This window comes from Bos indicus, chromosome 3 (assembly GCF_029378745.1).
Source record: "Bos indicus isolate NIAB-ARS_2022 breed Sahiwal x Tharparkar chromosome 3, NIAB-ARS_B.indTharparkar_mat_pri_1.0, whole genome shotgun sequence".
Lineage (NCBI taxonomy): Eukaryota > Metazoa > Chordata > Mammalia > Artiodactyla > Bovidae > Bos > Bos indicus.
The window spans coordinates 27264654-27291754 of record NC_091762.1 but is presented as its reverse complement, the minus strand read 5'-3'; the positions used below and the strand labels follow the sequence as shown (position 1 = coordinate 27291754).

The window sequence follows — 27101 nt, the reverse complement described above, 5'->3', positions numbered from 1 at the left end:
TTTTTCAGGGCTTAACAACTGCTCGAGCTGCCGAGATCCTAGCCAGAGATGGACCCAACGCCCTCACGCCCCCTCCCACGACCCCTGAATGGGTCAAGTTCTGTCGACAGCTGTTTGGGGGGTTCTCAATGTTACTGTGGATTGGAGCAGTTCTTTGCTTCCTGGCCTATGGTATCCAAGCTGCTACAGAAGAGGAACCTCAAAATGATAATGTGAGTACCATAGTTCTAGTGTGGATTGTTAGGTATGTGTAAGTGCTTAACAGTCCACCCTCTGCCAGCTATTTATTTTCAGTCACTACGGGTTACTTGATGGTTTTATTTTATTTTATTTTTTTTTTTTACTTGATGGTTTTAAACTCTGGGAAAAGTAACATCAGCATCAATTGCCTTCAGGGCCCGTACGTCTTCCTTCTTCACTTCGGGTTCTCTCTCTGTCCCCTCCCTGTGTTTAGATGTTCTTCCAAGCTGGGCATCTGCCCTGCACGCTGCTGCCATGAACGGGCAGCTCTGCTCAGGCCCTATGCAGGTCCTTTGCCACTGAGTGGAGGGCATAGTTTTGAAACATTACACACATCCAGAAATGTTTGGTAGCCATTCTTCAAGTCATAAGTTGTCTTGAAATACGTTTAACAAAGCAGGAGAAACTGATTCATCTGGAACACTTCCCCAAGCTAGTGACCAAGTATCAGTGTGACTCCGTTTCTGACTTGCTTGGACACTGTCTCTAGGAAGAAGCATGAAGGCATGAGTTTTGTATTTCTGAAGCCTTAATCTCTCGCTGTCTTTTTTTTTAAGTGTTTTTTATTCAGTCAAAAATTAACTGAATGTCCCCAGTCCTTTACTGAGAGCTGTGCCGCCCTAACTTGTCTGTTCTGTCACAGCTGTACCTTGGTGTGGTGCTGTCTGCTGTCGTCATCATAACCGGGTGTTTCTCCTACTATCAAGAAGCTAAAAGCTCAAAGATCATGGAGTCCTTCAAAAACATGGTTCCTCAGGTACCTGCTGCTTTTTGTCCTTCCCCATCTGGTAACTTGAAGTGCCAAGAGTGTGAACCAATGTGAGGTTAAGGCCTTCCAAGTATTCAGTGGCTCCACCAGAGAGAGAGGGACACCTCCCCCACCTAAGACCACATCTGTTTTTCTTACACCCCGGAAAGGGAGCGTCTTCCCTCTGAGCGTACCACACGATGGCAGTGTGAAGACTGCCTCTTAGGTAGCCTGAGCAAGCTTTCGTTAACTCGTGTAAATAAAAAGCTAAGTCTTGGTTGTAATGCACATAGTTAAGATCACAGATGGTTTTGTGATTTGGACACTGCCTTCCCGGTGGTATCCATTTTTACCTGACGGAATGGTGTAAACGTGTCCCCTTCCAAAAGCAAGCCCTCGTGATTCGAAATGGTGAGAAAATGAGCATAAATGCGGAAGAGGTTGTCGTCGGAGATCTGGTGGAAGTGAAAGGAGGGGATCGAATTCCTGCCGATCTCAGGATCATTTCTGCGAATGGCTGCAAGGTAGGTTTAAACAGCCTCCACGCTTGGGGCAGAGGGAGTGGAGTGGTCCCGCAGCCCCAGATGAGGCTCGTGTCGCTCATGTGACATGTTTGACTTTATTCACGGGCAGGTGGATAACTCCTCACTCACGGGAGAATCAGAGCCACAGACCAGGTCTCCGGATTTCACCAATGAAAATCCCCTGGAGACACGGAACATTGCCTTTTTTTCAACTAACTGTGTTGAAGGTAGGACCGTTTTGAAGTACTCTTCAGCACAGCGTGGCATTTATCTTGGGCTTTAATGACAACCACCAAAAAAAATAACCCCACGGCCACAATTTCTCTTTGTTTTGTGGGTCCCATTTCTGACCACCTCAGTCAAACACGGCAGAAGCAGTTGACATGCTGGCAGGAAGACACAGTAAACCTCGTGGCTGTTTTTTCCCTGTTCCCTCTGCCTCACATGTCCCTCTTGTGTTGGCAACACTAAGCTCAAGTAAGGTTTGGAGCTGCGGTCCTGCTAATGGAGTGAAATCCCAGAGTCCATATAGTTTAAAACAAACAGCATATACCACCAAAGATGTGACCCTTAAAATTATGGGTGTTTCTTCTCTTTTTTCAACCGTGCTGTGTAGTTGTGCAAATTCTGCAGCTTCACTGATAAAATCGGGTACAATTTCCCGTACTCTTTTTTAAGGCACTGCACGTGGCATTGTCGTGTATACTGGGGATCGAACCGTGATGGGCAGAATTGCCACGCTGGCTTCTGGGCTGGAGGGGGGCCAGACTCCCATCGCTGCGGAAATTGAACATTTTATCCACATCATCACGGGTGTGGCTGTGTTCCTGGGCGTGTCGTTCTTCATCCTTTCTCTGATCCTTGAGTACACCTGGCTGGAGGCTGTCATCTTCCTCATCGGCATCATTGTAGCCAACGTGCCAGAGGGTTTGCTGGCCACCGTCACGGTAAGAGGCGGGGAAGGTGATGCTTGCCCATTCTGAAGGCCTGCCTCAGGGTGAGGTTCATCCACTGTCCTCTCCTCGGGGTCTGCCGACTTGGTTTTTTGTGGTTTTTTTCTTGCATGTGTTTATATGTGGGTTTTCTTCGGAGCCAGCTGGGGAGGGTTAAGACAGTGAGAAGACCTCAGCACATTTTTATGTGGAAGATAGTAAACCAGAAGCATACGTTTTTTTCCCGCCCTTGAATTATCACATGATCCAGAACAGTGTAGTCCAGAAAGGAGAAGAACTTAGGGCTGAGTGGGAAAAACAGAATATGGTAAATCCTGACTATTTTCACTTTGCTTGATAGCCTTTTTGGAGGGGGTGGAAGGAGCCCCATATACACGTGGCCATTATTATTTCTTCCGACTTCAGAGGAAGGTTAGAGAGATTTAGTTTTAAGAAAGACGTCTATGGGGGCAGGGGTAGCCAGAGTTCCTATAGAACGGCTGCCTGGCCATTTGAAGTATTAATAATCTGTTCCCAATGCTTCAGGTGTGCCTGACGCTGACTGCAAAGCGCATGGCCAGGAAAAACTGCTTAGTGAAGAACCTGGAGGCTGTGGAGACCTTGGGATCCACGTCCACCATCTGCTCAGACAAAACTGGAACTCTGACCCAGAACCGAATGACAGTGGCCCACATGTGGTTCGACAACCAAATCCACGAGGCGGACACGACAGAGAATCAGAGCGGTAAGGCCGGCCCGCCCCCACAGCTCAGCCTCCCCTGCTTGAAGTTGGGTAGAGCGTCATGGGTTTTCAATGTTTCTGGTTTGGGGGTTTTGTTTTGTTTTTTGTTTTTTTGCATGTCAATTCAAGCATGGTTGGGAAAATGCCTAAACCCTGACTAGTTTATGGGGAAAGGAGATGTGTCATTTCACATCTTTCTGGGACTTCAGTACACAGCTAAGCACTTTGTTCTTGTCTCTTTTTGCCTCCACCAGGTGTTTCATTTGACAAGACTTCGGCCACGTGGCTCGCTCTGTCCAGAATTGCAGGTCTTTGTAACAGGGCCGTGTTTCAGGCTAACCAGGATAACCTGCCTATCCTGAAGGTACGCTCAGCAGTTCTGTTACGATTGCCTCCAGGTTGTGCTCATGCCACACAGGAACTACCACCTGAGGGTTCGCTTTAAAAAGCACGTGACCTTTGGGTGTTGTAAAGTCGTTGTCTATTGTAAGACACTTGGAATGGTGTGTAACTCTTTGCTGTGTGTAACCTGAGTTGTATTGCCTGTAGATCCCCAAGTATTTACAATACCCTGTGGTCAATAAAGATCAGTAAAGGGGGAATGTATGGGAAAAAAACTGACTTAAGTAGGAGGGGGCAGGCAGTCCACCTAACTTGTAAAATCCGGCTTGACTCCTCTTGACTTTATATCCTAATCACCTCACCTAGTGGACAGTGAGGGCTACTTTTGTGACTCGATAATCATATTTGCATATTATGATACAGCAGATTCCAGTCAATCCCTTAAGCCATTTATTTTCTTAAAATAGCTCAGCTATTTCTCTTATCTTATTTGTTCTTAGCTTGCTTACTAATGATGCAAAAATAAGCTAATTAAGCTCAGCCTCCTGGAATTCGCATGAAATTTGCAATGACTAAGATATTACCGTGTGACCCAGTAAAGACTTGGTCCCAGAAAGATCATGAGCTATACAAGGTCCTTGAGGCCGAGAGTAGCTGTGTGGATCCCTTGGGGCGGCTCACTCTCCCCAAAGCTGCCTGTGGTGGATCTGGGTAGAAACTGTGTTGTCCAAGAGAATGTGGCTCAGATGGAACTGAGATGACCTCTGTTGTGAGGATGGGGGTCCTTTATTCTTGAAAGGAGTTTCTTGGCATTGAAATGATGTTGATTTGGGGATGATGTTCATCTTGGGATAAAGCTTGAGATGTCTGCTTCATCGTTTTCCTTACCTCAAAGTGGAAATTTTCTAGGCTTTGAACACAGGGACTCATAAGTATCCAACCTTTTCTCATTTCAAAGCTCCAGAAAGGTAGCATGAGCTGTTATTTCTAAGTTATTTCAGGGGTCTGGGGCCATGTTATGTTAATGACATTATCAAAAAAAAAAAAAAAAAGAGGGGCCTACAGCCCTATTCTGCTTTGATAATTGTCTTTTATTAAAGTGATCCTACTTATTTCCCACTTACTTCCTGCTTCTTACGAAACCTGGCCACATTTCTTATTAAAAAGAACTCCTGTATTTATAAGGGAGCATTCATTTGCCCATCTGCACGTGTGGTCTGGTGTGCCAAAGTTGTAAAATACTCTTCTGTGTGAAAGTTGAGTATAGCCGAAAGTGCTTTTTAGTGTGTCAAAATGTATCACAGTATATAGCACACAAAATGTGTGTTACCTGAAGTGTGGGCTTTAAAATGGTAGCTGATGACATCAGTGTTGGAACTAAAAATAACTTCAAGTTCACATCATTCAGGCCCAGATAATCCTGCACAATTAAATTATGTTTAGAATGTAAAGTCCTGCTTAGTCCTTGACACAGACCATTTGCCCTCCATCCTGAGAACCCAGGGCATTTTCTTCTTAAATTGCAGGGCAGTGAAGGGGACTGTAACTATTTACAGTCTCACTCTGTATTTTCTGATTCATAACTAGAAATAGGTGGTTGGGAATAATACTGTCTTTGAGACTTCTCAGCAGGCCCAGGGAAGGTTAAAAAAAATAAAAGGCTGGAGTGGGTTGGAAGAGTGTATCATGCCTCTCCCAAGGGTCAGTGACACCTTGCACCAGTTTGGGTAGGGTGAGGAGGGCAGGCGGCCAGGAAGAGTTTGGAATTTGAGATAAAGGACTGTGATGGGCGGTCACACCCCAGAACGGTGTTCTTCCTCGCCCACCTTCCCTCTCCTCCTGACAGATGGGAAGACAGTCCAGGCTTTCTCCTGGGTTTCAGTGGTGTGGTGCTGAAGTGCTACAGGGTGAAGCGCTTTCAGGGTGACTAATGGAGACATCTGTTCACAGCGGGCTGTAGCGGGTGATGCCTCAGAGTCTGCGCTCCTGAAGTGCATTGAGGTGTGCTGCGGTTCTGTGAAGGAGATGAGAGAGAGATACACCAAGATCGTCGAGATCCCATTCAACTCCACCAACAAGTACCAGGTCTGAGGATCTGGGGTCTCGTTGCCAGGGGGCACAGAAAGGAAGGACATAGGCTGGAAAAAGATCCATCCACCCTTTTGGAATTTTCCAGGTTTAAATGCTTTCTAAAAACGAATTAGTCACACTCTTTGTGAGTGCTTGAATTTGACATCTGACTCTGTGTCCGTGTAGAAAATTCTCATTTATTTGAACATTAGTAGGATAAATGGAGCCTCTTCTTTCTAACGTGTTGTCCAGGCCCTTTTGAGTTCTCCTTTGTGGGTTGGAGTGGGTGTGGGGATGGGGGAGAGGGCTGGGCAGGGCTGTGGGTCCCTGTTCTGAATTTTCTTTGGGAAAATTGTGTACATGAACATGTGTCAGGGATGCGTGAGTACCTTGCCACGCTCGTTTCCTCTGTAGCATTCAAAGTGTGCTACAGGGTGTAAGACAACTAAATTTAGGAATAAGGGCTCTTGTATCTTTCAGAACAGATACTAGGGACTTACCTAGTGCTCCACTGGTTAGGATGTCTTTTTCACTGCCACGGGCCTGGGTTCAATCCCCTAGTCAGGGAACTAAGATCCCACAAGCCACATGTCGCAGCCAAAAAAAAAAAAAAAATCTCCCTCCCTGGGCTGTCAGGCCCAGCTGTCTAATGTTTGCATCCTTTCCATTCTTCAGTTATCCATCCACAAGAACGCCAATGCAGGTGAGCCCCGGCACCTACTGGTGATGAAAGGTGCCCCAGAAAGGATCTTGGACCGCTGCAGCTCCATCCTCATCCATGGCAAGGAGCAGCCCCTGGACGAGGAGCTGAAGGACGCTTTTCAGAATGCCTACCTGGAGCTGGGTGGCCTCGGAGAGCGTGTGCTGGGTACGCTGATAGTCCGGGAAACAATTGCAAGTTACCACCTTAACCTCTGCTTCTCGTTAACTTCCCTTTATTTGCCCCCTTTGTTTTGAAAACAATAAGCGCTGAAGACACAGGGCAACAAAATCCTGCCGGTTTGCCTCTGATTCTGACTTAGACCTTTAATCTCATGCTGGTCAGTTCTGTTTGCTCAGAAAAGGAGAGGGAAAGAGTAGTTGTCTGGCTTTTGTTGCTATGTCCATGATCTGTAAGCTTCGTGAAATGAAAATTCATTCATTCCTAGGGCATCTAGAATAAAGCCGCTTCCCAGCTGCCACAGAATGGCTCTGAATTTACCTGGGCACTTTGTCACCAGCTCACAGATTAGGTGAATGGTGAATTTGGAGCCTCGGATGCCTTCTGTTCTGTGTCAGCCACTGCAGACAAGAAGCACGTTCACCCACTGTGTCATAGGGAAAGTGGCATCTGTCATCTTTTGTACGGATAAAAACTGAATTACATCATTAATGTAATTCCTCTGTTCTCCTTAGCTGGGTAACTTAGAACTGATTACCTGGTCCCCATACTCTTGTTCTTACCTGCTCTTCAGTCTAACTTGAGGTGTCTTAGGTCTCTATTCAACTGAAAGGTCATTCTTAAGTGTTTGTTTTTGTTTTTTTTTTTTCTGTTTCTGCACCTCCACCACCCCACAGTAGAAGCAGTCTCTCCTATGAATCCACAAAACACCTGATACCACTTTAAAGGACATTGTAACCTCCATACAACATCGAAAGAAATGTCTTAAGTATCATGATTCTTATATTAACAACAATAGTACTAGATGAGGAACCCCTTGGGCAGAGTGTGTCTGATCTGCATTTACCCTCAAAGAAGCTTGGCTTCCTTCTTCTGCACAGCTGCTCAGCAGTAGATGTTGTGGTTAGATGAACAGTGAGCAGAGCCATGGCCTTGGTTGTTTTCTCCAGAGAGGAGAGTAGAGACAAGTAATCACATGATGTGCCAAAGTCCAAGTAACTGAGGAGACGGGGTCTCAGTTCACTTGCATTCAATCGCTCAGTCATTTCTGACTCTGTGACCCCATGGACTGCAGCACTCCAGGCTTCCCTGCCCATCACCAACTCCGGGAGCTTGCTCTAACTCCTGTCCGTCGAGTCGGTCATGCCATCCAACCATCTCATCCTCTGTCATCCCCTTCTCCTCCCGCCTTCAGTCTTTCTCAGGATCAGGCTCTTTTCCAGTGAGTCAGTTCTTCACATCACGTAGCCAGAGGATTGGAGCTTCAGCTTCAGCATCAGTTCTTCCAATGAATATTTATGACTGATCTCCTTTAGGATGGACTGGTTGGATCTCCTTGCTGTCCAGGGGACTCTCAAGCATCTTCTCCAGCACCACAGTTCAAAAGCATCAATTCTTTGGCACTCAGCCTTCTTTATAGTCCAACTCTCACATCTGTGCATGATGGAAAAATCATAGCTTTGACTATATGGACCTTTGTCAGTAAAGTAATGTCTCTGCTTTTTAATATGCTGTCTAGGTTTGTCTTAGCTTTTCTTCCAAGGAGCAAGGGTCTTTTAATTTCATGGCTGCAGTCACCATCTGCAGTGATTTTGGAGCCCCCCAAAATAAAGTCTGTCACTGTTTCCATTGTTTCCCCATCTATTTGTCATGAAGTAATGGGACCAGATGCCATGATCTTAGTTTTTGAATGTTGAGTTTTAAGCCAGCTTTTTCACTTTCCTCTTTCACACTCATCAAGAGGCTCTTTAGTTCCTCTTCGCTTTCTGCCATAAGGGTGGTGTCATCTGTGTATCTGAGGTTATTGATATTTCTCCCGGCAATCTTAATTCCAGTTTGTGCTTCATCCAGCCCGGCGTTTCTGATGATGTACTCTGCATATAAGTTAAATAAGCAGGGTGACAATATACAGCCTTGACGTACTCCTTTTCCTATTTGAGACTGAAACCATGGTGCTCAGACTCCCATTTCTTCACATTAAACAGAGCCTCATCCTCAGAGGCTTGGTGATGGATTCTTGTCTGTTGCGTGGTTTCCAAGGACTCTGTATCATTCATAAATGTTCAGTGAAACTCATTTGGTTATAAAAGTAGAATTTTTTTAAAAAAGCTTTCCAAACTAACAAACTGCTACACAACAAGCTGGGCTCCTGCAACTTCCTCTGTCACTGGAAGTCCTCACAGACTCCCTGCCCTCCTGCAGGTTTTTGCCACTTGCTGCTGCCAGATGAGCAGTTTCCTGAAGGCTTCCAGTTTGACACCGACGATGTGAACTTCCCTGTTGATAATCTCTGCTTCGTGGGACTCATCTCCATGATTGACCCACCACGGGCTGCTGTCCCAGATGCTGTGGGCAAATGCCGAAGTGCTGGAATCAAGGTACTGCCCCCACCCCGCCGTGGCATCACCTCTTAGCAGTTCTGGGCGCCCTGCTTAGTGCCCCTCAGGGTCCACGTGATCGCTGGTGTTTCTCACCTGGAGTATTGATTTCTCATCTCCAAAGCTTTTTAGTTACCCCCGGAGAAAGCCAAATGGTATTAAAATGTTGGTGTAAGCTGCAGATGAGGGATCGAAAAGTTAAAAATAAAAAAAAACCCGCAAGAGAAATGTAACTGAGCAAATTAAAAAGTGCTGAAGACTTGGTAAGGTTTTAAATTTTGAAATACTGCCTTATTCTAAATTAATACTCCTCATGCAATGAATGGCCTGTCTTGTGTTTTCAGATAGTTGGTTGTGAAGGGAATGTTCGGTGCACCACTCTGTGTCTGTCTTAAGTTGCAGAGTGTTCAGGTGCGCCGATTCATTGTGCTTTATACAGTCTGCCGTGTTACTGGTTGTTTGGCTTATTTCCAGCTTCTCAGTCTCAGGAGTAATACTGCTCTGAAAAGCTTTGTAAAAAATTCTTCTCCTACCACTTTGATTGTATTCTTAATGTAATCATAGGGTCAAAAAGAACAGTAATTGATTTGAATTCTTGTTACTTACTGCTTTCCCTCCAAATTGGGCCAGTTTCAGGATGCTGACCAGCAGTGTGTGGGCCCTATTACGCACCAGCATGAGATTTTCACCCTTTGTTGTTGTTGTTGGGTTTAGTAAATTTGAGTATCTTTGTTTGATGGTGTAAAAAGATAACTGTTTATCCTGTGTGATTGTGTGCCAAGATAAAATCTGGGTTTTGCTTGTTGTCTTCTGTGAACTCGTATTTGTGTTTTGGGCTAGTTCGTGTTTATCAGTGTTCTGTTTGCATTTCTTTCCCTTTGATATTGCAAGCTGAGTCATCCTTGATATTTATTCTTGCCCACTTGTAAGACTTCTCAAGGTCATTTGCTTGGCAGCTGCATTCAGCAGATTGTCCTCTTTTCTGCCACAGGTCATCATGGTCACCGGAGACCATCCCATCACTGCCAAAGCCATTGCCAAAGGTGTGGGGATCATCTCAGAAGGTAATGAGACTGTAGAAGACATTGCTGCCCGCCTCAACATCCCAGTGAGCCAGGTGAACCCCAGGTAAGGCGGGAAGGTCAGAGCACTGCTGCCTGGAATGTGCAGATGCTGGTAGTCGGGCATCTTCAGCTTGGTTCTATGTGGTTTCCTTCTAGGGTTACTCTGGGTAGGGAGGCCCCTTCAGTGGCAGAAAGCAGCCTTGTTCCCAGGGAGGGTTTTCTTTTTTTTTTCTTTTTTTAAAATTTATTTTAATTGGAGGCTGATGATTTGACAATATTGTGGTGGTTTTTGCCATACATTCACATGAATCAGCCATGGGTGTACATGTGTTCCCCATCCTGACCCTCCTTCCTGCCTCCCTGCCCATCCCATCCCTCAGGGTCATCCCAGTGCACCAGCCCTGAACACCCCAGGGAAGGTTTTCAATAAGAGCAATCATTGTAAGCAACACTTAGATGGTGCTTACTGTTCTAAGCATTTGCCATGGAAACCTACAGAGGTCGGTAGCGCTCCCAGCTTGCAGAGCAGGGAAGCTGAGGCCGAGTCACGCGGTACACTCAGCAGTCCGGCTTCTGAGTTCATGCTGTTCCCCTTCTCCTTACTGCCCAGCACCTAGCACCTTGTCATTTTCAGGTCCACACTAACAAAGTGGGCAAGGCCTATGACTCAGGCCAGCAAGAATTTTGGCGATACAGTGAAATAGATAACTTGAGACAAATTAGTTTTGCTTTTTTAATGTTTTGTTAAGGCTTAGGGGCCACCCCCAGCAAACCCTACTTTGGGTTTGGTCTTTCATCAGCTCTGCCACTGTCTAAAACTTAGTTATGTTGTTTCGATGCATCCTGTAAACATGGGGTAAGGAAGGTGAGAGACAGGCCTGCCTCTTGGTGGTCGTGAATCTTGAATGAGATAATATACATGAGTATGCTTTGTAACCTGTAAGACACTGCACAGGTAAGACCTTTTACTTAATGGGACAGTTCCCCGTGGCTTTATGGTGTTACGCTTCCCTGGTGGCTCAGACGGTAAAAAATCCACCTGCAATGCCAGAGACCTGGGTTTGATCCCTGGGTTGGGAAGATCCCCTGGAGGAGGAAATAGCAACCCGCTCCAGTATTCTTGCCTGGAGAATCCCATGGACAGAGGAGCCTGGTGGGCTACAGCCTATGGGGTCGCAGAGAGTTGGACATGACTGAGCAACCAACGCAACACTGCATGGTGAGAGAACTTCTGTTCTCAGTGAAAAGGGACAGACAGGTGACCTTTATTTGTGGGGGTTTTTTTTTTTTTTTTTTTTGGTCCTGATCGAAGGGATGCCCGGGCCTGCGTGGTACATGGAAGTGATCTGAAGGACATGACTCCCGAGCAGCTGGATGACATCTTGAAGTACCACACAGAGATTGTGTTCGCCAGGACCTCTCCGCAGCAGAAGCTCATCATTGTGGAAGGCTGCCAGAGACAGGTTGGCACACAGCCGGGGCGGGCTCTTTCAGGCGCTGCTGACCTCAGTGATTGCAGTTCCAGGAAAAACAAAAAAACAAGGCAACAGTGCTGGAAACCTGAGCCAGCTAGCTCCTCTCTGTCTCAGAATACATGGGCCAGTAAGAAGCTCCAGGCGTACAGAGGATGGTGACTGGATCATGGTTTAGCCAAGACACATACTCTACTCTACTGGTCTTCGCTGTGGCCCAGAGTCAGAGCTTCAGCACTCAGCACCAGAAGAGCAGTGCAGGGTCCTGATGTCCACACCGGAGATGTGAATGCCCAGGAGGTTCATCCCATAGTTGGGAGGGACCTGGGGGTGATGGTGCATAAAGGAGCGGGGCTTTCCTGAGTGACACTCACCCGAGTCACGACTTCACGTAGACCTTGTGAACGAGGTGCAGGTGTCTCCTGGATCCTGGTGCTTGATACTAGCTGTGTGCATTCTTGGCTGAGATAGTTCTAAGTCTAGACGGAGGCTCAATGGGAAAGGAGCAGTGTCTGTAATGAGAAGCAAATAAGAGGCTGCACCTCACTTACGCCCAACCACGCAATTCCACTCCTTTTCCTGGCAGGGTGCCATCGTGGCTGTAACTGGAGACGGTGTCAATGACTCCCCGGCTTTGAAGAAGGCAGACATTGGGGTTGCCATGGGGATTGCAGGCTCAGACGTGTCTAAGCAAGCTGCTGACATGATTCTCCTAGATGACAACTTTGCCTCAATTGTGACTGGAGTAGAGGAAGGTGAGAGTGCTGCGTGAAACCTGGTCCAGATGCTGCTGAGCAGTATCCATTTCTGCACGTCATTTCCGGTCCTTTTCATTAAGCTCTACATTAAAAACAATCTTGCTTTCCCAGGTCGTCTGATCTTTGATAACTTGAAGAAATCCATTGCTTATACCCTCACCAGTAACATTCCTGAGATTACCCCCTTCCTGATATTTATTATTGCAAACATTCCACTCCCTCTGGGGACCGTCACCATCCTCTGCATCGACTTGGGAACGGACATGGTAAGTGACTGGCACACATTCCACACATCACAGTGCTAAGGTGTGGCATTAGCACTCACTACTGTGTTCTCTGGGTCCCCGTGGCCAGCATTTGGAAATATCACTACCGAGAATTTCTTGGCCTGTGTGTGGCAGCCTCAGCATCAAAGATTCAGTGTTAATCATTCTTTAAGACAGGTGTCAATACCTATTTATCCGATAGAAATCTTCCCTTTTGTATCATTTTGCCCTTTTTTTAAAAAAAGATGGGGGACTTGTAATATCTCATTATGGAAAACAGTTTTTTTAAGGGAGAGCAAGAATTTGAGAACAAACAAAAGGGTCACAACATGAGCTTGCCAGTTTCTGATGACTTCTCGCCCCTCCTTCAGGTCCCTGCTATCTCCTTGGCTTATGAGCAGGCTGAGAGCGACATCATGAAGAGGCAGCCCAGAAACCCCCAGACGGACAAACTCGTGAACGAGCGGCTGATAAGCATGGCCTATGGACAGATTGGTGAGCCAGCAGATTTCAAGTATCTGTAGGGGTGCTGTCTGCCTCAGACAGGGTTTCTGAGGCTTCAGAAGTTGGGTAACTTCCAAATCTAAGATGAGCCAGGATCTAGGGTAAGGCTGGGGATTTTTTTTAGATTCCCTTCCAAGTGAGAAGATATCTTTTGCCATCTTCTCAGAAACCTTAGTTCTTTAGATTGGGCAGTTGCAACTGAGCTCATCTGCTTTAGAACAAAGAAAGGCCCCTGCTCATGGAGCCTTTTGAATGCCAGGCACTGCTCCTAAGAGCTGCAGTATTAACTCAAAGGCAGCTTTTCTGGGGAAATAAAGTCCTACCACTGATTGGACTCAGCAAACTCTGAACTCTGCACCCAGTGGAGTTTGGAGGTTTGGCTGACTGGTCACCATCACATGGCAACTCTGCACCCTCACTCTCCCCACCCCCAGTGCTTGATTTTGGTTCCACTCATGGAGCAGAACCAGCTAACAGGTAGTCTAGATGGTGGACAGTGAAAATGCCCTTTGATCCTAAACACTGCCTTTAGCAGAACTTCATAAAGCCACCAGCAGCAACTTGTTCTTCTAGACTAATTGCATCACTGTGAACACTTGGGTAAAAATGCAACAAATCAAGTATGTTTTGGAAACATGGCAAAGATGGATTTAACCATTTCTGACAACAAAGCAATTGGCTGATGGCTAGAAAGGCCTAATTTTGAAGTAGGAAAATGGTCCAGAGTATAGGATGAAATCCCACCCCAAAGAGTTGAAGGCAGTATAGTTGGATTGGATCCCAGAGAGAAGGATCCTGGAAGTGGGGGAAGTGGAGGATCAGGTCAGAAAGTGCCACATTCGTGATTTCCACAGTGGCTGGCAAAAAGGCCATGTGTAAAAAATTTTGAGATGGAACAGGAGTCGTAATTTTTTTTCAGGAATTAAAAAATGGGTATGTGGATTTTTACCCCTAAGGGTCATGTCCTGATAGAAGCAGATGACCAAGGAATAGAGGTGGGTGTTTTTAAGAACAAGGGCCAGGTCCCTCTTTTAAGCTCTAAAAAGTGACTCGAAGTGGAACAGGTGTGGGTGAAGAGTGTGCCCGCAGATGATTTGTACCAGGCCCTGGCATTCAAGTTCTTTTCAACTTCTCAGGTATGATCCAGGCCCTGGGGGGCTTCTTCACTTACTTTGTTATCATGGCTGAGAACGGCTTCCTCCCAAATCACCTGCTGGGCATCCGAGTGACCTGGGATGACCGTTGGATCAACGATGTGGAGGACAGCTATGGGCAGCAGTGGGTGAGTGAGGGCTGCCCGCCCGCCAGTGCCAGACAGAGCTCCTCTAGCACCAAAGGACAGGGCCTCACGGCCTCTGGACACAAGGGCCAAGAGCCAGGCTCATCCGTCTGCCTTGTGCGTTTCAGACCTATGAACAGAGGAAGATTGTGGAGTTCACCTGCCACACGGCTTTCTTTGTCAGTATCGTGGTGGTGCAGTGGGCTGACCTGGTCATCTGCAAGACCAGGAGGAATTCTGTCTTCCAGCAGGGGATGAAGTGAGTAGGCCACAGTCGGGGGTCTCAGCTCAAAGACGGGTCTGGTGATGGGTGTCTAACCCCTGCGCTAAATAAAAAGCCCAGCACCTGACACATTGGACGGAAGTTCCGGAACCTTGTCTGGGGAGCTAATTCATGCAGCAAAATGTCATTTTCTAGGTTTTTTCATCTGAACTCAGGTTCCTAAGTACAAATACATAAAGACCTATGAAGACATCAACCTGCCATGTGAAACATAGTAGGGATTCCCCTGGCACTCCAGTGGTTAAGATTTCACCTTCCAATTCAGGGGACATGGGTTCGAACCCTGGTCAGGGAGCTACATGCCTCATGGGCAAAAAAGACCAAAACATGAAGCAGAAGCAATGTTGTAACAAATTCAATAAAGGCTTTAAAAATCGTCCACGTTAAAAAAAATAATAAAAAACAATGTTAGAAGATATACTTTTATTTGCAGTTTTTTAACCTCTCTCCCCTTCTTGTTTTTAGGAACAAGATCTTAATATTTGGCCTCTTTGAAGAGACAGCCCTTGCTGCTTTTCTTTCCTACTGCCCTGGAATGGGTGTTGCCCTGAGGATGTATCCCCTCAAGTAAGTCCTTCTTCTTTTAGGTCCAAAAAGTTGGAAATAACCAGCATGGCTTGTTCCTCCCATGGCACATGTTAGTAGCTGTTTTTTTCAGAGCTGTTGGGTGATAGGTACAAGAATTCCTCTGAACTGGGAAACAAAGGCTGACTCAGTGATGCAGACCAGGAATCAGCATTGCTAGGGCCACCCAGGCTCTGACCCTTGGGCTTGCTCACCAGCCAGCTGAGCTGAGCACCAAAGCCCAGTTGTCTTGAGGCCAGCTGGGGGCATCCTCAGCTGTGAAGTTGGGGTCACAAGTCCAAATCTTGATTTGCTCACCCAGTGAGTGAAGTGCATCCTATCGCAAGCCCCTCATCTCTGGGGCCTCTGACTCCTCTGCTTTCAGAGGAGGATGGTGGAGCCGCAAATCTGAGGTCTTTATAGTCGAGCACTGGTAGTGTCAGGAGATCATGCATAGGTAGGAAGCCAGCCACTTGTCTTCAGTCAGAACCCAACTGGCCTTGAACATGGTGAAAGACAACACCTTTGATAGATTGAATTTTCACATGCAGAATTTGCCACAAACTCCCAAGAGTGTTTTGAAGGATTGAGTGTGTTTGTGGTATCTGCCAACTGGTTCAGGTTAGGCAGCTGCATCCTCGTTAGAATATGCTAAGCCACAGAAACTGCGACTTGTGATCTGAACATCAGTCTCCCCGTCCTTGTTCAAACCCATCTGGACTCTCTCTCTCAAGTAGCCTGTTGCCCTCAGCACTTCTCCCTGTTCTCATCCCAGAAGTAACCAGACCTCGTGGGGTCCCTGTCTTCCTGTTGGCGGTGTAAGGGTAGACTGGCATCCAGGGTCTCGTTACTGTGCCAGACGTCTTCCTAGCCTTGTACCCATCCAGGCTTACTTGAGGTGGATTGAGCACTCCTCCTCTGCGTTCATGTTAGGGAGGCCGTTCCTCCCCACTCCGTCAGCCCTGATAGTTTCCAGGTTGCTTCCCTTGGGGCTTCCCTTGCTCTTGGCTTCCTGGGCCCGCGCAGCTGCACCCCTCCTTTGCCATTGTTGTCGCTTGTGCACTCCATAGATGATAATCTTCAAAGCAAGGGCCACAGTATCATTTTTTGGCTTTATATTCCCAGCGCCCCACAGAGTCTGCACACAACAAGGGCAAGCCTTGCCCAAGCTGAATTCTATCATCTTGGGCCATTGTTTTAAGAGAAGGCCAGGAGAATCAGAGCTCTCTAAAAAGGCCAAAATGAAAAGTCTCACAACAAACTGATGCCTCTGAGCATCTTTTGCTGTGACTTGAGAGAGAACTTGTTCCCAGTGGGTTCTACCCAGTGTGGAAGGTGGCTTAGTTACAAAGGTCCCCAAGTCAAGCGAAGTCGTCTTTTAGCAGCTGTGGAGGACACACCAGACAGGAAGAGGGGGAGATGCCAGAGCTCTGCCCTGGGACGGCCTTCCTCCTGTGGTTGCCCTGGGAAGTTGGGAATCAAAGTGTCAGCCTCCTCTAGAGGCTGCCCAGGGTGCCTGTCTCCAGCCTGGGGACTGTGGCAGCAGCCCCTGGGTCCCCAAAGGCCTCGGATCTCTGCTAGGACTCAGCTGCTTACTCCCCGGGTCTGGAGTCAACACACTCCTGACTCTTCTAAACTCTACTGTCAGAGACCAGATTCAGGGGATGATTAAACCAGTCATGACCCACACTCGCAGTTCTTTTATCTTCAAATGCCAGGACATGAGCCAAATGTACTTGAGTTTCTTAAATATTTTAGAAAAGGAAAAAAGGAAATATCCTGTTGGCTCTGGAATTGTCAACAAAAAAAATCAAAGCTGACCTACAGTACCAACCGGTTCTCATGGAAACCCAGCTGAAGGTGGCAGTCTGCTTTCTTCTGCGCCTCTAGGCTCTGAGCGTGCAGAAGTGGGGTGTTTTCATCATGAGTTCTGTGTGAGTGCTCAGCAGTTAGCCAGGACTGTGCCTGGCTTCTCCTTTGGGGCTGATGTGTTCTGCTGTCCATTTGCTGACGTGCAGTCTCTGCCTGCCTCTGAGTGGTGTCCACATGTAAATTGCCACCTGGTTCTGCTTCCAGACCTACCTGGTGGTTCTGTGCCTTCCCCTACTCTCTTCTCATCTTCGTGTATGACGAAGTCCGGAAGCTCATCATCAGGCGACGTCCTGGCGGTGAGTACAGGCATTTTCAGTTAGGACTGGGGCTGGGGAGGGCTGCCTAGTTCTGGCGCTTGCTCTGTTTCTTTCGAAGTGTCTGGGCTCCTCCACAATCAGCCTGATTAGCTAAGTCCACGGGACGCTAACTACAGTCACAGCCCATCCACAGCCCATGGAGATCTCAACTGAGGTTTTAGAACTGATCAAATACAACCTGAATAGGATGTGGTAGAAACTTGGTCAGAAGTCTAAACTGTCTTTCCAATTAAAACATTACTCTTAAAAACACATACAGTTGCTGCTAAGTCACTTCAGTCCTGTCCGACTCTTAGCGACCCCATGGACTGCAGCCTACCAGGCTCCTCCGTCCATGGGATTTTCCAGGCAAGAGTGCTGGAGTGGGGTCCATTGCCTTCTCCGACATACAGTTGAGGGCCCCGTAGACTTAGTTCCCCAAAGCTCACAGTCGCTGACCTCTGTCTCTCTGTCTGCTACCCGCAGGTTGGGTGGAGAAGGAGACCTACTACTAGACCCCCTCCTGCACGCCGTGGAGCATCATGCCACAAACTCTGCACCCACCACCCACCCCCTCTTTGTGTACTTCAGTCTTGGAATTCAGAATTCCACCCTGGTAGGAAAGCACCGAAGCATGTGGGGAAGGGAGACGTCCCGGAATGAAGCATGTAGCTCTATGGGGGGGGTGGGGGTGGGGGGAGGGGTGCCCGAGAAACATCCGTCTGTGGAAACGACTGTGGGGAAGGTTTTTATGTGCCTTTTTGTTTTTGTAAAATGGAAAACTCGGAAAGACTGAAAGAATACATTTTATATTCGGATTTTTACAAATAAAGATGGCTATTATAATGGAGTCCGCCTCACAGCCTTCATCAGTTCTGTGGTCCAGATGTCCACGCAAGATTCATCTGGAGCGGTGCTTCCCAGCGCACGCGTCCCCGGCTGGCAGCCTCATCAGCATCACCTGGGGACTGGTTAGCACAGCGAAGCCACAGCCATGGAACAAGACGCTAGCCAGCAATCTGTTCAATAAGTCTCCAGGTGATGCTGATTCACATTCAAGTTTCAGAACCACAGGCTGAGGGAAACTTCCTGCCTATGCTTTTGTAGTCTGAGGAGACAAGCTCACCCGAACAGGGTTCCCCATGGGCTCTACTGCAGGGGCTATGGCTGAAACTCCCCACTGCTGCCTCCACATCTGTTTCTTGATGAACATACCTGTCAGGAGAAAGATTTTCAGACCCTCAGAGAAGGCCCACCCCCACCCCTTTCCCATCCTGGGTGCAGCCGCAGCCGTGGTCTCCAATCACCAGGACCACTCCGGCCTCAAGTGTCTGTGTCCCAAGATCTGAGAAGTAGGAAGCTACCTATACACAGCTGGTTGGAACACATGTGCACATCACCAGGTGCTTCCCTTCCATATAACTCGTTCCTCATTTAGCATCGAACAGCTCCATTTCAGAGAGTGGCTATGTGCCAAGAAGGTACTTAAGAAAAAATGTGGAAAGATTTGTTTGCTGCAGGGTCAAGATCAAGCATTCCTTCTGCTTTCATCAAGTTAGTGTAAAAGACCCCTTCAAGTCCCATCATTCAGTAATCCGTCCTGAGTGCTGTTTACTAGCTGTGCTTGAAGGCTGTCCTTGCTTCAAGTAGACGCAACAAGCGGGGAGCCCTTATCTCTGGCACTAGTGCTCATTATCTGCCAGATGATGATAGTTTGGGTTCGTTTGTGGTTTTTCTCTGAAAAGCTTGATTCATTGCTCCTGCCTCTTGTTCTACTCACTTCCAAGCTACACAGATGGGAGGGGAATAAGTGACTCGCACGTACCAACCGGGCATCGTCCCCAGCCTCTCCCACTGGGGAACTGGGAGGGCAGGGTAACCTGTGCCTCCCTCATCCAACACATCAGTTCTTCCCTTCTTTCTCCAGGATCATGTCTATGCCTGTGGGCAAGTCATTGTTAAAGAGCCACTCGTTCAGCCCAACATAAGGAAACTTAGGATAAAGCTAAGAACTAACAGATCTCAGGCTCAGGGCTGGCAGACAAGTGATCACTGTGTCCCCCCTGAGAATATACAGCTCTGAGGGCAGGAATGAGGCTGCCCATGTGCTTATACCGGCAGGGACTTCCAGAGGCTTGCTGTCTCTAATCCCCATACATCTGTTTTGTGGCACCCCTGGACAGCTGACCAGTGAACATAACCCTGATGAAGGTCATGGTTATTCCCTGACTTAGAGGCATTTGAAGCAGCCTGAGACTGTAGACTTGTAGGTGACCACAGATAGCTTTCTGCTGGGGCTCTTCGCGCTCTATGCAGGCCTGGACTTCCAGGAGCATGGGGAGGCAGGGGCAGAGCAACACAAGGGCTGGCCGGAACCTCCTGCCCTCTTTCCACCAGAATCTTTCTGCCCTTGTTCTGTTTGACAGTCCCTTGCATAAAAAGTTTTATAGCCAAACATTTGATCTAGAGACCTCAGATACGGGGGTAGGCAAAGCTGGCATCAAAGCCAGGCCTCCTAAAGGGCCAGATCTTCCCAAGTCTCCTATAGGCAGCCCAGGCCTCGTCCTACCCAACACTCACCCATTAACTTTAGCCCTGTCAGTAAGAGCTACGATTTGCCCCAGAACAACAGAAACGGCTCCTGAACACTGACATCAGCTACTGTCTACCCCTACAAATCTGCAACTGAGCCCTCCTGACCCCCAGCCACGTTTCCCCGCAATGCCTCCTAAACATCCCTGGGGTAATGCCCTCTTGACACTTCTGACCACGTGCCCCTTTGGCCACATCAGTATCTGAGCTCTTGCCAGTCATTTTTTGGTGTCATTACTGGTTCCTTATCTCTTTAGGTCTCACCCTCCTTCCTTTCATGGACAGGCTTCTAAGGAGAGTACCCATCATGTCTTCCCTCTATTGGCTTATCAGCCATCATCCCACCTGCCTCCTTCCACTGCCTCCCATTAACTCTGGCCCACCAGAATTGTTCCAGCTGAGGCTGCCACTGACCTCTTGAGTGTCAAATCCACTGGGTACTTCCTCGGCCTCTGCAGTATCTATGACGCCATCACACGTCTCCTGAAACCAGCTGCCTTGTCTTTCTGACATCACCTCTGCCCTCTCCTTACCTTTCTGCCCTCATCTCCACCTGCCCCTCTGTTGCTAGTTCCCTCGGGGAGGTTCCCACTCCCTTTCCCACCTATATTCTTCCTCTGTGTGTTAGTCGCTCAGTCGTGTCGGATCCCGTGGACTAGCCTGCCAGGCTCCTCTGTCCCTGGAATGCTCCAGGCAAGAATACTGGAGTGGGTTGCCATTTCCTTCTCCAGGGGATCTTCCCGACCCAGGGATTGTACTCAGGTATCCCGCATCACAGGCAGATTCTTCACCGTCTGAGCCACCAGGGAAGCCTGAGCCCCAGACCCATAAATCCATTTTTCTCAGCGTCTATTCAGAAAGAGCACAGCACACTGTGGAGCCTTAACCCCAGTGACAAAACTGAATCTGACTGAGGTCCCTCACAATGAACGTGCTCTGGGCAAAGTCATCTGTCACCCTGTGGCCACTTCAGAACCCTAGAAGTCACCTGAGGCTTCTCTCCCTGATCTTGCTGTGGCCCCGCCACCCCACCAGTCACCACCCACTGCTGGTTCCCGTGTGGTGGCTGAGAGCAAGGGCTTTGTATCTCTACAGCCTGGACACAGTGGTCCTGTCACTAACTGACCACGGGCATGGAATTTAGTCTCTTTGCGCTTCATTTACTCTAGAATAAGGGTGGCTTTCTGAGTTGTTAAAAGGATTATGTGAGATTACACATAAAGAGATTAGCACAGTGGCTGGTAAAGCCTTTTCTCTGTTGTCACCGCCCTTCACATCTGGATGTCCTGGCTGGTCTCCACTTTCTGCCTTCCTCTAGTTCAGTGGCTCTCAAAAAGAGTCATCTCTAGACCAGTATCACCTAGGAGCTTGTTAGAAAAGTGCATTCTAATTCAAACTATTGAATCAGAAACTGGTTGAGAGAGAGAGGGACGAGAACCGCAGTCTCTTTTATAAGCCTTACAGGTGATTCTGATGCGTGTCAAAATCTGAGAACTATTGCTCTACACCATCCTCCAAGCTCTATTTGGCTGCCTCTCACCAGGCCTGTCTTCACCCTGAACTCAGCACATAAACCCATCTCTGCTCAGCCATCCAAATTCCTGGGTGGTCCTAATGGGCTCTCCCCTTGGCATCCTCCTTCCAATCATCCACCTTGGATCAACCTGCTAACCTAGCCAGTCCTCCTGGCTAATCGACTGACCTTTCCAGGTGCCTTTCAGGCCTTTGCTCCCTGGGAAAGGTTCAGTGGCCCCTCCCTCATGCACACCTTGCTGTACCCCCCAGACCTTTGTTTATTGGTTTATTCCCTCACCAGGGAACTAGAGTTCCCTAGAGCAGTGAACCAGGCCACACCCTCCTTAACATCAGACAGGATCAGTGCTTGTTGAATGAATGAATACGTGCTTGTTACCAGACGTTTTTCCTGCTACCCAAAACAGCCATATTTTTAACATTTCACCTTCATCTTGGGTCTGTTTTTGGATCAGAACTGACAGTCCCCAAAGGAAATCCATGCCCAGGCTTGCCAGAAATCTATGAGTTAGGGCCTCTCCCCATTTCTCAAGACTCTGAAACTGGAAATTAGGGATTATTAAAAATGAGTCATGGATGGAACTAGGATGGCAAGAAATGGACTGGCAGACCATGGCAAGTGACACAAGAAGATAGAGAAGAGGAGATGTACACAGAGACACCAAGACAGGCCTGCCTCAGTTCCAGAGCTTTCAAATCCCTGGGCCTCAAATAATCTCACGAGAAACCCTTCCCACTCCCTGATTAGGTTAGAATCTCCTTTTAGGTAGTTGATCAGTACTCTGCTTCTTCATAGAACTCTCTGTTCTCACTATGTATTACTCAATTATGTAATAATGAATCTAACATCTATTTTTGCTTGGGAACCTATAAGCCCCATGAGGTCTGGGAGCTGGTCTGTTCTTTTCTGTTTTATCCCTGGTGCTCAGTTCAGCGCCTTAAAAAGAGACTTTGGCACTTAGCAGAGTGGCCAACACTCTATTTAAAGAGAAGGGCGGGTTCCGGCACAAGATGACAATGTAGGAAGATCCTGAGTTCACCTCCTCCCACGGACGTGCCGAACCCACAGCTACACATGGAACATTTTCCTCTGAAAACGAAAACCTCTGAAAAACTAGCTGAGCGACTCCTCCACATCAGGCAAAGCCCTTGGAAGACTTTACCCACTGTGCGATGACCCACAGTCAGGGGGGAGTCTAAAACCAGAGTTTCTTCCTGGGGACAAAGGCACCCCTACTTTAAGACCTGCACTTAAGAGACATGCTGCCACCACCCCCACCCTACCTCCCCCTCCCCGCCCCCTGCAGACTTCTAGCGTTGAAAACCAATGGGCCTCACAGCCACAAGGCTCACAGGCTGTAGTGAATGGAGGAACAGCTCTTAAAGGGCTCCCGTGTTTGGGTTCATCCCAGAGACCAACACAAAGGGAGCCAATTGAAAGGTGCCCAGACCTTACATGAAATAGGCTTCCTTGCATGTCTTATAGCATCAGTCCAGGGGCAGACACCTAATTCAACACACATCTAGGGCCTGCAGGGTTCTTTCCAGGGATGAAGCCTACTGTCAGACACCATCAAGCACCCCAACTCCGCCTTGCCCCCAGCTTGTTAGGACCTCCCAGGAAGGAGCTTGATCCCCCTTCTGACACCCTGATTTTTGTGGCTGCCACTCAAGGGACACCTTGAGATCACCCAGCTCTGGTGCCCAGTGAGGCTTTTATGCTCAAGCATCCCACAAAACTGTAACCAAAGGAGAAAGAGGTTTTAAACAGCCAACCCCCACCCCTGCAAGGCATACATCATGAGGCAATGGTTTCCAAGGAGACCAGTCTTTCTATGAAAGAGGCCTATAAGCTATCTTCATAGGTGAGACCTGAGGGTTCCAATCAGACACACATCTAAGGTTCTACAGAAACCTTTCCAGAGACCTCGGAATGCGGGCTCTATCTTTGTACTCTCCCTCTTCACTCGAGAGCATCAGCATTTCCTGGAGAGGAGTTTTTGCACATGCCTGGTGCCCTAGGTTTTTGGTCTGGCACCCAGGAGACACTGATTGCCTGGCTTTTGTGGGCAGGGGGGCTTGCATCCCTGAGTCCCACAGGCCTGTGACAGATAGACCATCCCACCCCAGGGCAAAGCACAAACAGCAGATTGAAATACACCCCTAGTCTTCCTGAGCAAGAGGCCTACTTTCTTGTCCTGAAGTTCTAGGCTGAGGGGTAGCCTTCTGGTCTGGTACACATCTAGGCCCCTACTGAGGTGCACTTGAGGGATTACAGAAGCCATCTCTGTGCGCTCCTTCTGCCTCATTCCAGGTAACTGCAACCAGAACTTGAAGTTTCCAAAAAGGAACTTTCATCATCTAGCAACCCCATTTTTTTTACAACAGCTACCCAGAGGACATATTCACATTCAGTTCAGTTCAGTTCAGTCGCTCAGTCATGTCCAACTCTTTGCGACCCCATGAATCACAGCACACCAGACCTCCCTGTCCAACACCAACTCCTGGGGTCTACTCAAACTCATGTCCATGGAGTCGGTGATGCCATCCAGCCATCTCATCCTCTGTCGTCCCCTTCTCCTCCTGCCCTCAATCTTTCCTAGCATCAGGGTCTTTTCAAATGAGTCAGCCCTTCGCATCAGGTGGCCAAAGTATTGGAGCTTCAGCTTCAACATCAGTCCTTCCAATGAATACCCACGACTGATTTCCTTTAGGAGGGACTGGTTGGATCTCCTTGTACTCCAAGGGACTCTCAAGAGTCTTCTCCAACACCACAGTTCAAAAGCATCAATTCTTCAGTGCTCAGCTTTCTTCACAGTCCAACTCTCACATCCATACATGAGCACTGGAAAAACCATAGCCTTGACTAGACAGACCCTTGTTGGCAAAGTAATGTCTCCGCTTTTGAATATGCTATCTAGGTTGGTCATAACTTTCCTTCCAAGGAGTAAGTGTCTTTTAATTTCATGGCTGCAATCACCATCTGCAGTGATTTGGGAGCCCAAAAAAATAGTCTGCCACTGTTTCCACTGTTTCCCCATCTATTTCCCATGAAGTGATGGGACCGGATGCCATGATCTGGCTCTAATGGCCTGTAGGACTTATGTTTGCAGTCCCACTGGACTGTATACTATTTGCATACTTTAAAATCTATTGCCTGAGGGTCTGGGTCCTAGTCAGTCTGAATCTAGGTGCTGAGGTCTTTTCTTCTGAGACACTGAACAGTCTTGGCACACCCTTAACTATGGGGTGGTGGTGGTGGTTGTTCAGTTGCTCAGTTGTGTCTGATTCTTTGCCATCCCGTGGACTGCAGCATGCCAGGCTTCCCTGTCCTTCACCATCTCCCAGAGTTTACTCAAATTCACATCCATTGAGTCGGTGATGCCATCCTATGTCATCCCTTTTCTTCTACCTTTGGTCTTACCCAGCATCAGGATTTTTTCAAATGAGTCGGCTCTTTGCATCAAGTGGCCAAAGGATTGGAGCTTCAGCTTCAGCATCAGTCCTTTCAATGAATATTCAGGGTTAATTTCCTTTAAGATTGACTGGTTTGATCTCCTTGCGTTCAAGGGACTCAAGGGTCTCCTCTGGCACCACAGTTCAAAAACAAGTCTTCAGCACGCAGCCATCTTTATGGTCCAACTCTTACATCTGTACATGACTACTGGAAAAACCATTGCTTTAACTATATGGACTTATGTCAACAAAGTGATGTCTCTGCTTTTTAATACACTGTCTACGTTTGTCATAGCTTTTCTTCCAAGGAGCAAGTGTCTTTTAATTTCATGGCTACAGTCACCATCTTTAGTGATCTTGGAGCGCAAGAAAATAAAGCCTGTCACTGTTTCCACTTTTTACCCATCTATTTGCCATGAAATGATGGGACAAGATGCCATGATCTTTGTTGAATGCTGAGTTTTAACCAGATTTTTCACTCTCTTCTTTCACCCTTATCAAGTAGCTCTTTAGTTCGTCTTAACTTTCTGCCATTAGAATGGTATCGTCTGCATATCTGAGGTTATTGATATTGCTCCTATTGATATTTATTCCAGCATGTGATTCATCCAGGCCAGCATTTTGGATGATGTACTCTGCATATAAGTTAAATAAGCAGGGTGACAATATACAGCTTCAGTGTACTCCTTTCCCAATTTGGAACCAGTCTGTTGTTCCATGTCCAGTTCTAACGGTTACTTCTTGACCTGCATACAGGTTTTCTCAGGAGACAGGTAAGGTGGTCTGGTATTCCCATCTCTTTAAGAACTTTCCACGGTTTGTTGTGATCCACACACTAAAAGGCTTTGGTGTAGTCAATGAAGCAGAAGGAGATGTTTTTCTGGAATTCCCTTGCTTTCTCTATGATCCAACAGATGTTGGTATTTGATTTCTGGTTCCCCTGCCTTTTCTAACTCCAGCTTGTACATCTGGAAGTTCTTGGTTCATGTACTGCTGAAACCTAGCTTGAAGGATTTTGAGCATGACTTTGCTAGCATGTGAAATGAGCACAACCATACAGTAATTTGAACGTTCTTTGGCATTGCCCTAACCACTAAAAATAGGCTGCTAAGACAATCACAAAGGTTTGAGAGGCAACCAAGAGCTAGGGCAAGGTGAACAATAAAGTTCATCTCTTACATAATGTCCCCGTTTCATGACTTGGAGAGGCGGCTGTTTCATCTAATGCATACAAATCAAAAGAGAGTTGAGGGAAATGAAATAGGGGATTATGTTCCAAATGAAAGAACACGACAAAATCCCAGAAAAGGCCCTTAAGGAAATAAAGATAAATGATTTATCTGAAGAACTAAAAATAACGATCGTAACACCCTAATTGGGAGAAAAATGGATGAGCACACTGAGAACGTCAATAAGAAGATATAAGAGATATATGAAAGCACCAAATAGAAGTCACAGAGCTGAAGAATACGGTAACTGAACTAACAGCAACAGCAAAGCACTAGCAGAGCTCAACAGTAGACTAGATGGAGGAAAAAAAGGATCTATGAACGCAAAGACCGGACAGGGGACCCTACCCAATCAGACCAGAAACAAAAAACACATCTTCTTGAGGCTAGAAGCCCGGAGAGTTTCAAACAAGATGGAACCAAAGTGACTCATACCAAGACACATTATAATTAAAAGAGGCAGAGACTTGTCCATAGCATCCTGAAGCTGAAAGCAAAGGCAAGGCCTAGCTGGTGGGTCTCCTGCTCTCTGTCCTCCTGGAGGCAGACCCAGGCATGCAGAGCTCCGGAGAGCCTCCTGGCTGGGCTCAGATGGTTTCAGGTGCTGGGTTTCTTTTTTGTTCCTTGTCCCTCTCAGCCTGTGTGCCTAGAGAGAAGCGGTCTCGGCAGTGGTGCGGGAGGTCTGTTTCCTCAGTTTGTGAAGTGGGAGATCTGGACGAAGACCTGGACTTTCTCTAAATCTCCTTCTGGGCTTCCCTGGTGGCTTAGCAGTAAAGAATCCGCCGGCCAATGCAGGAGACACACATTCAACCCCCAGGACCGGAAGATCCCACGTGCCACGGAGCAACTAAGCCCGTGTGCCACAGCTACTGAGCTTGTGCTCTAGAACCCAGGAAGTGCAACTACCGAGCCCGTGGGCCACAACTACTAAAGCTTGAGCGCCCTAGAGCCTGTGCTCTGCGACAGGAGAGGCGACTGCAATGAGAAGCCTGGGCACCGCAACGAGAGTAGTCCCACCTCACCATAACTAGAGAAGAGCCCCCGTAGCAACGACGGCTCAGCACAGCCCAAAACAAT

General features: G+C 47.6%; 1 protein-coding gene across 1 annotated transcript in view; it reads left to right on the top strand.

Moving 5' to 3' along the window:
* Positions 1 to 18064, top strand: part of ATP1A1 (ATPase Na+/K+ transporting subunit alpha 1) — a 32404-nt gene extending 14340 nt beyond the window's left edge. The window contains exons 4-23 of the mRNA XM_070785856.1: positions 9 to 212; positions 884 to 997; positions 1378 to 1512; positions 1622 to 1739; positions 2191 to 2459; positions 2991 to 3189; positions 3441 to 3550; positions 5479 to 5613; positions 6274 to 6466; positions 8681 to 8856; positions 9848 to 9984; positions 11233 to 11383; positions 11979 to 12147; positions 12262 to 12416; positions 12788 to 12911; positions 14057 to 14202; positions 14328 to 14458; positions 14948 to 15049; positions 17123 to 17214; positions 17701 to 18064. Coding sequence (XP_070641957.1) covers positions 9 to 212; positions 884 to 997; positions 1378 to 1512; positions 1622 to 1739; positions 2191 to 2459; positions 2991 to 3189; positions 3441 to 3550; positions 5479 to 5613; positions 6274 to 6466; positions 8681 to 8856; positions 9848 to 9984; positions 11233 to 11383; positions 11979 to 12147; positions 12262 to 12416; positions 12788 to 12911; positions 14057 to 14202; positions 14328 to 14458; positions 14948 to 15049; positions 17123 to 17214; positions 17701 to 17729 — 2889 coding nt within the window. The 3' untranslated portion in view covers positions 17730 to 18064. The remainder of the gene's footprint in view (positions 1 to 8; positions 213 to 883; positions 998 to 1377; positions 1513 to 1621; positions 1740 to 2190; positions 2460 to 2990; positions 3190 to 3440; positions 3551 to 5478; positions 5614 to 6273; positions 6467 to 8680; positions 8857 to 9847; positions 9985 to 11232; positions 11384 to 11978; positions 12148 to 12261; positions 12417 to 12787; positions 12912 to 14056; positions 14203 to 14327; positions 14459 to 14947; positions 15050 to 17122; positions 17215 to 17700) is intronic.
* Positions 18065 to 27101: the final 9037 nt, after the last annotated feature.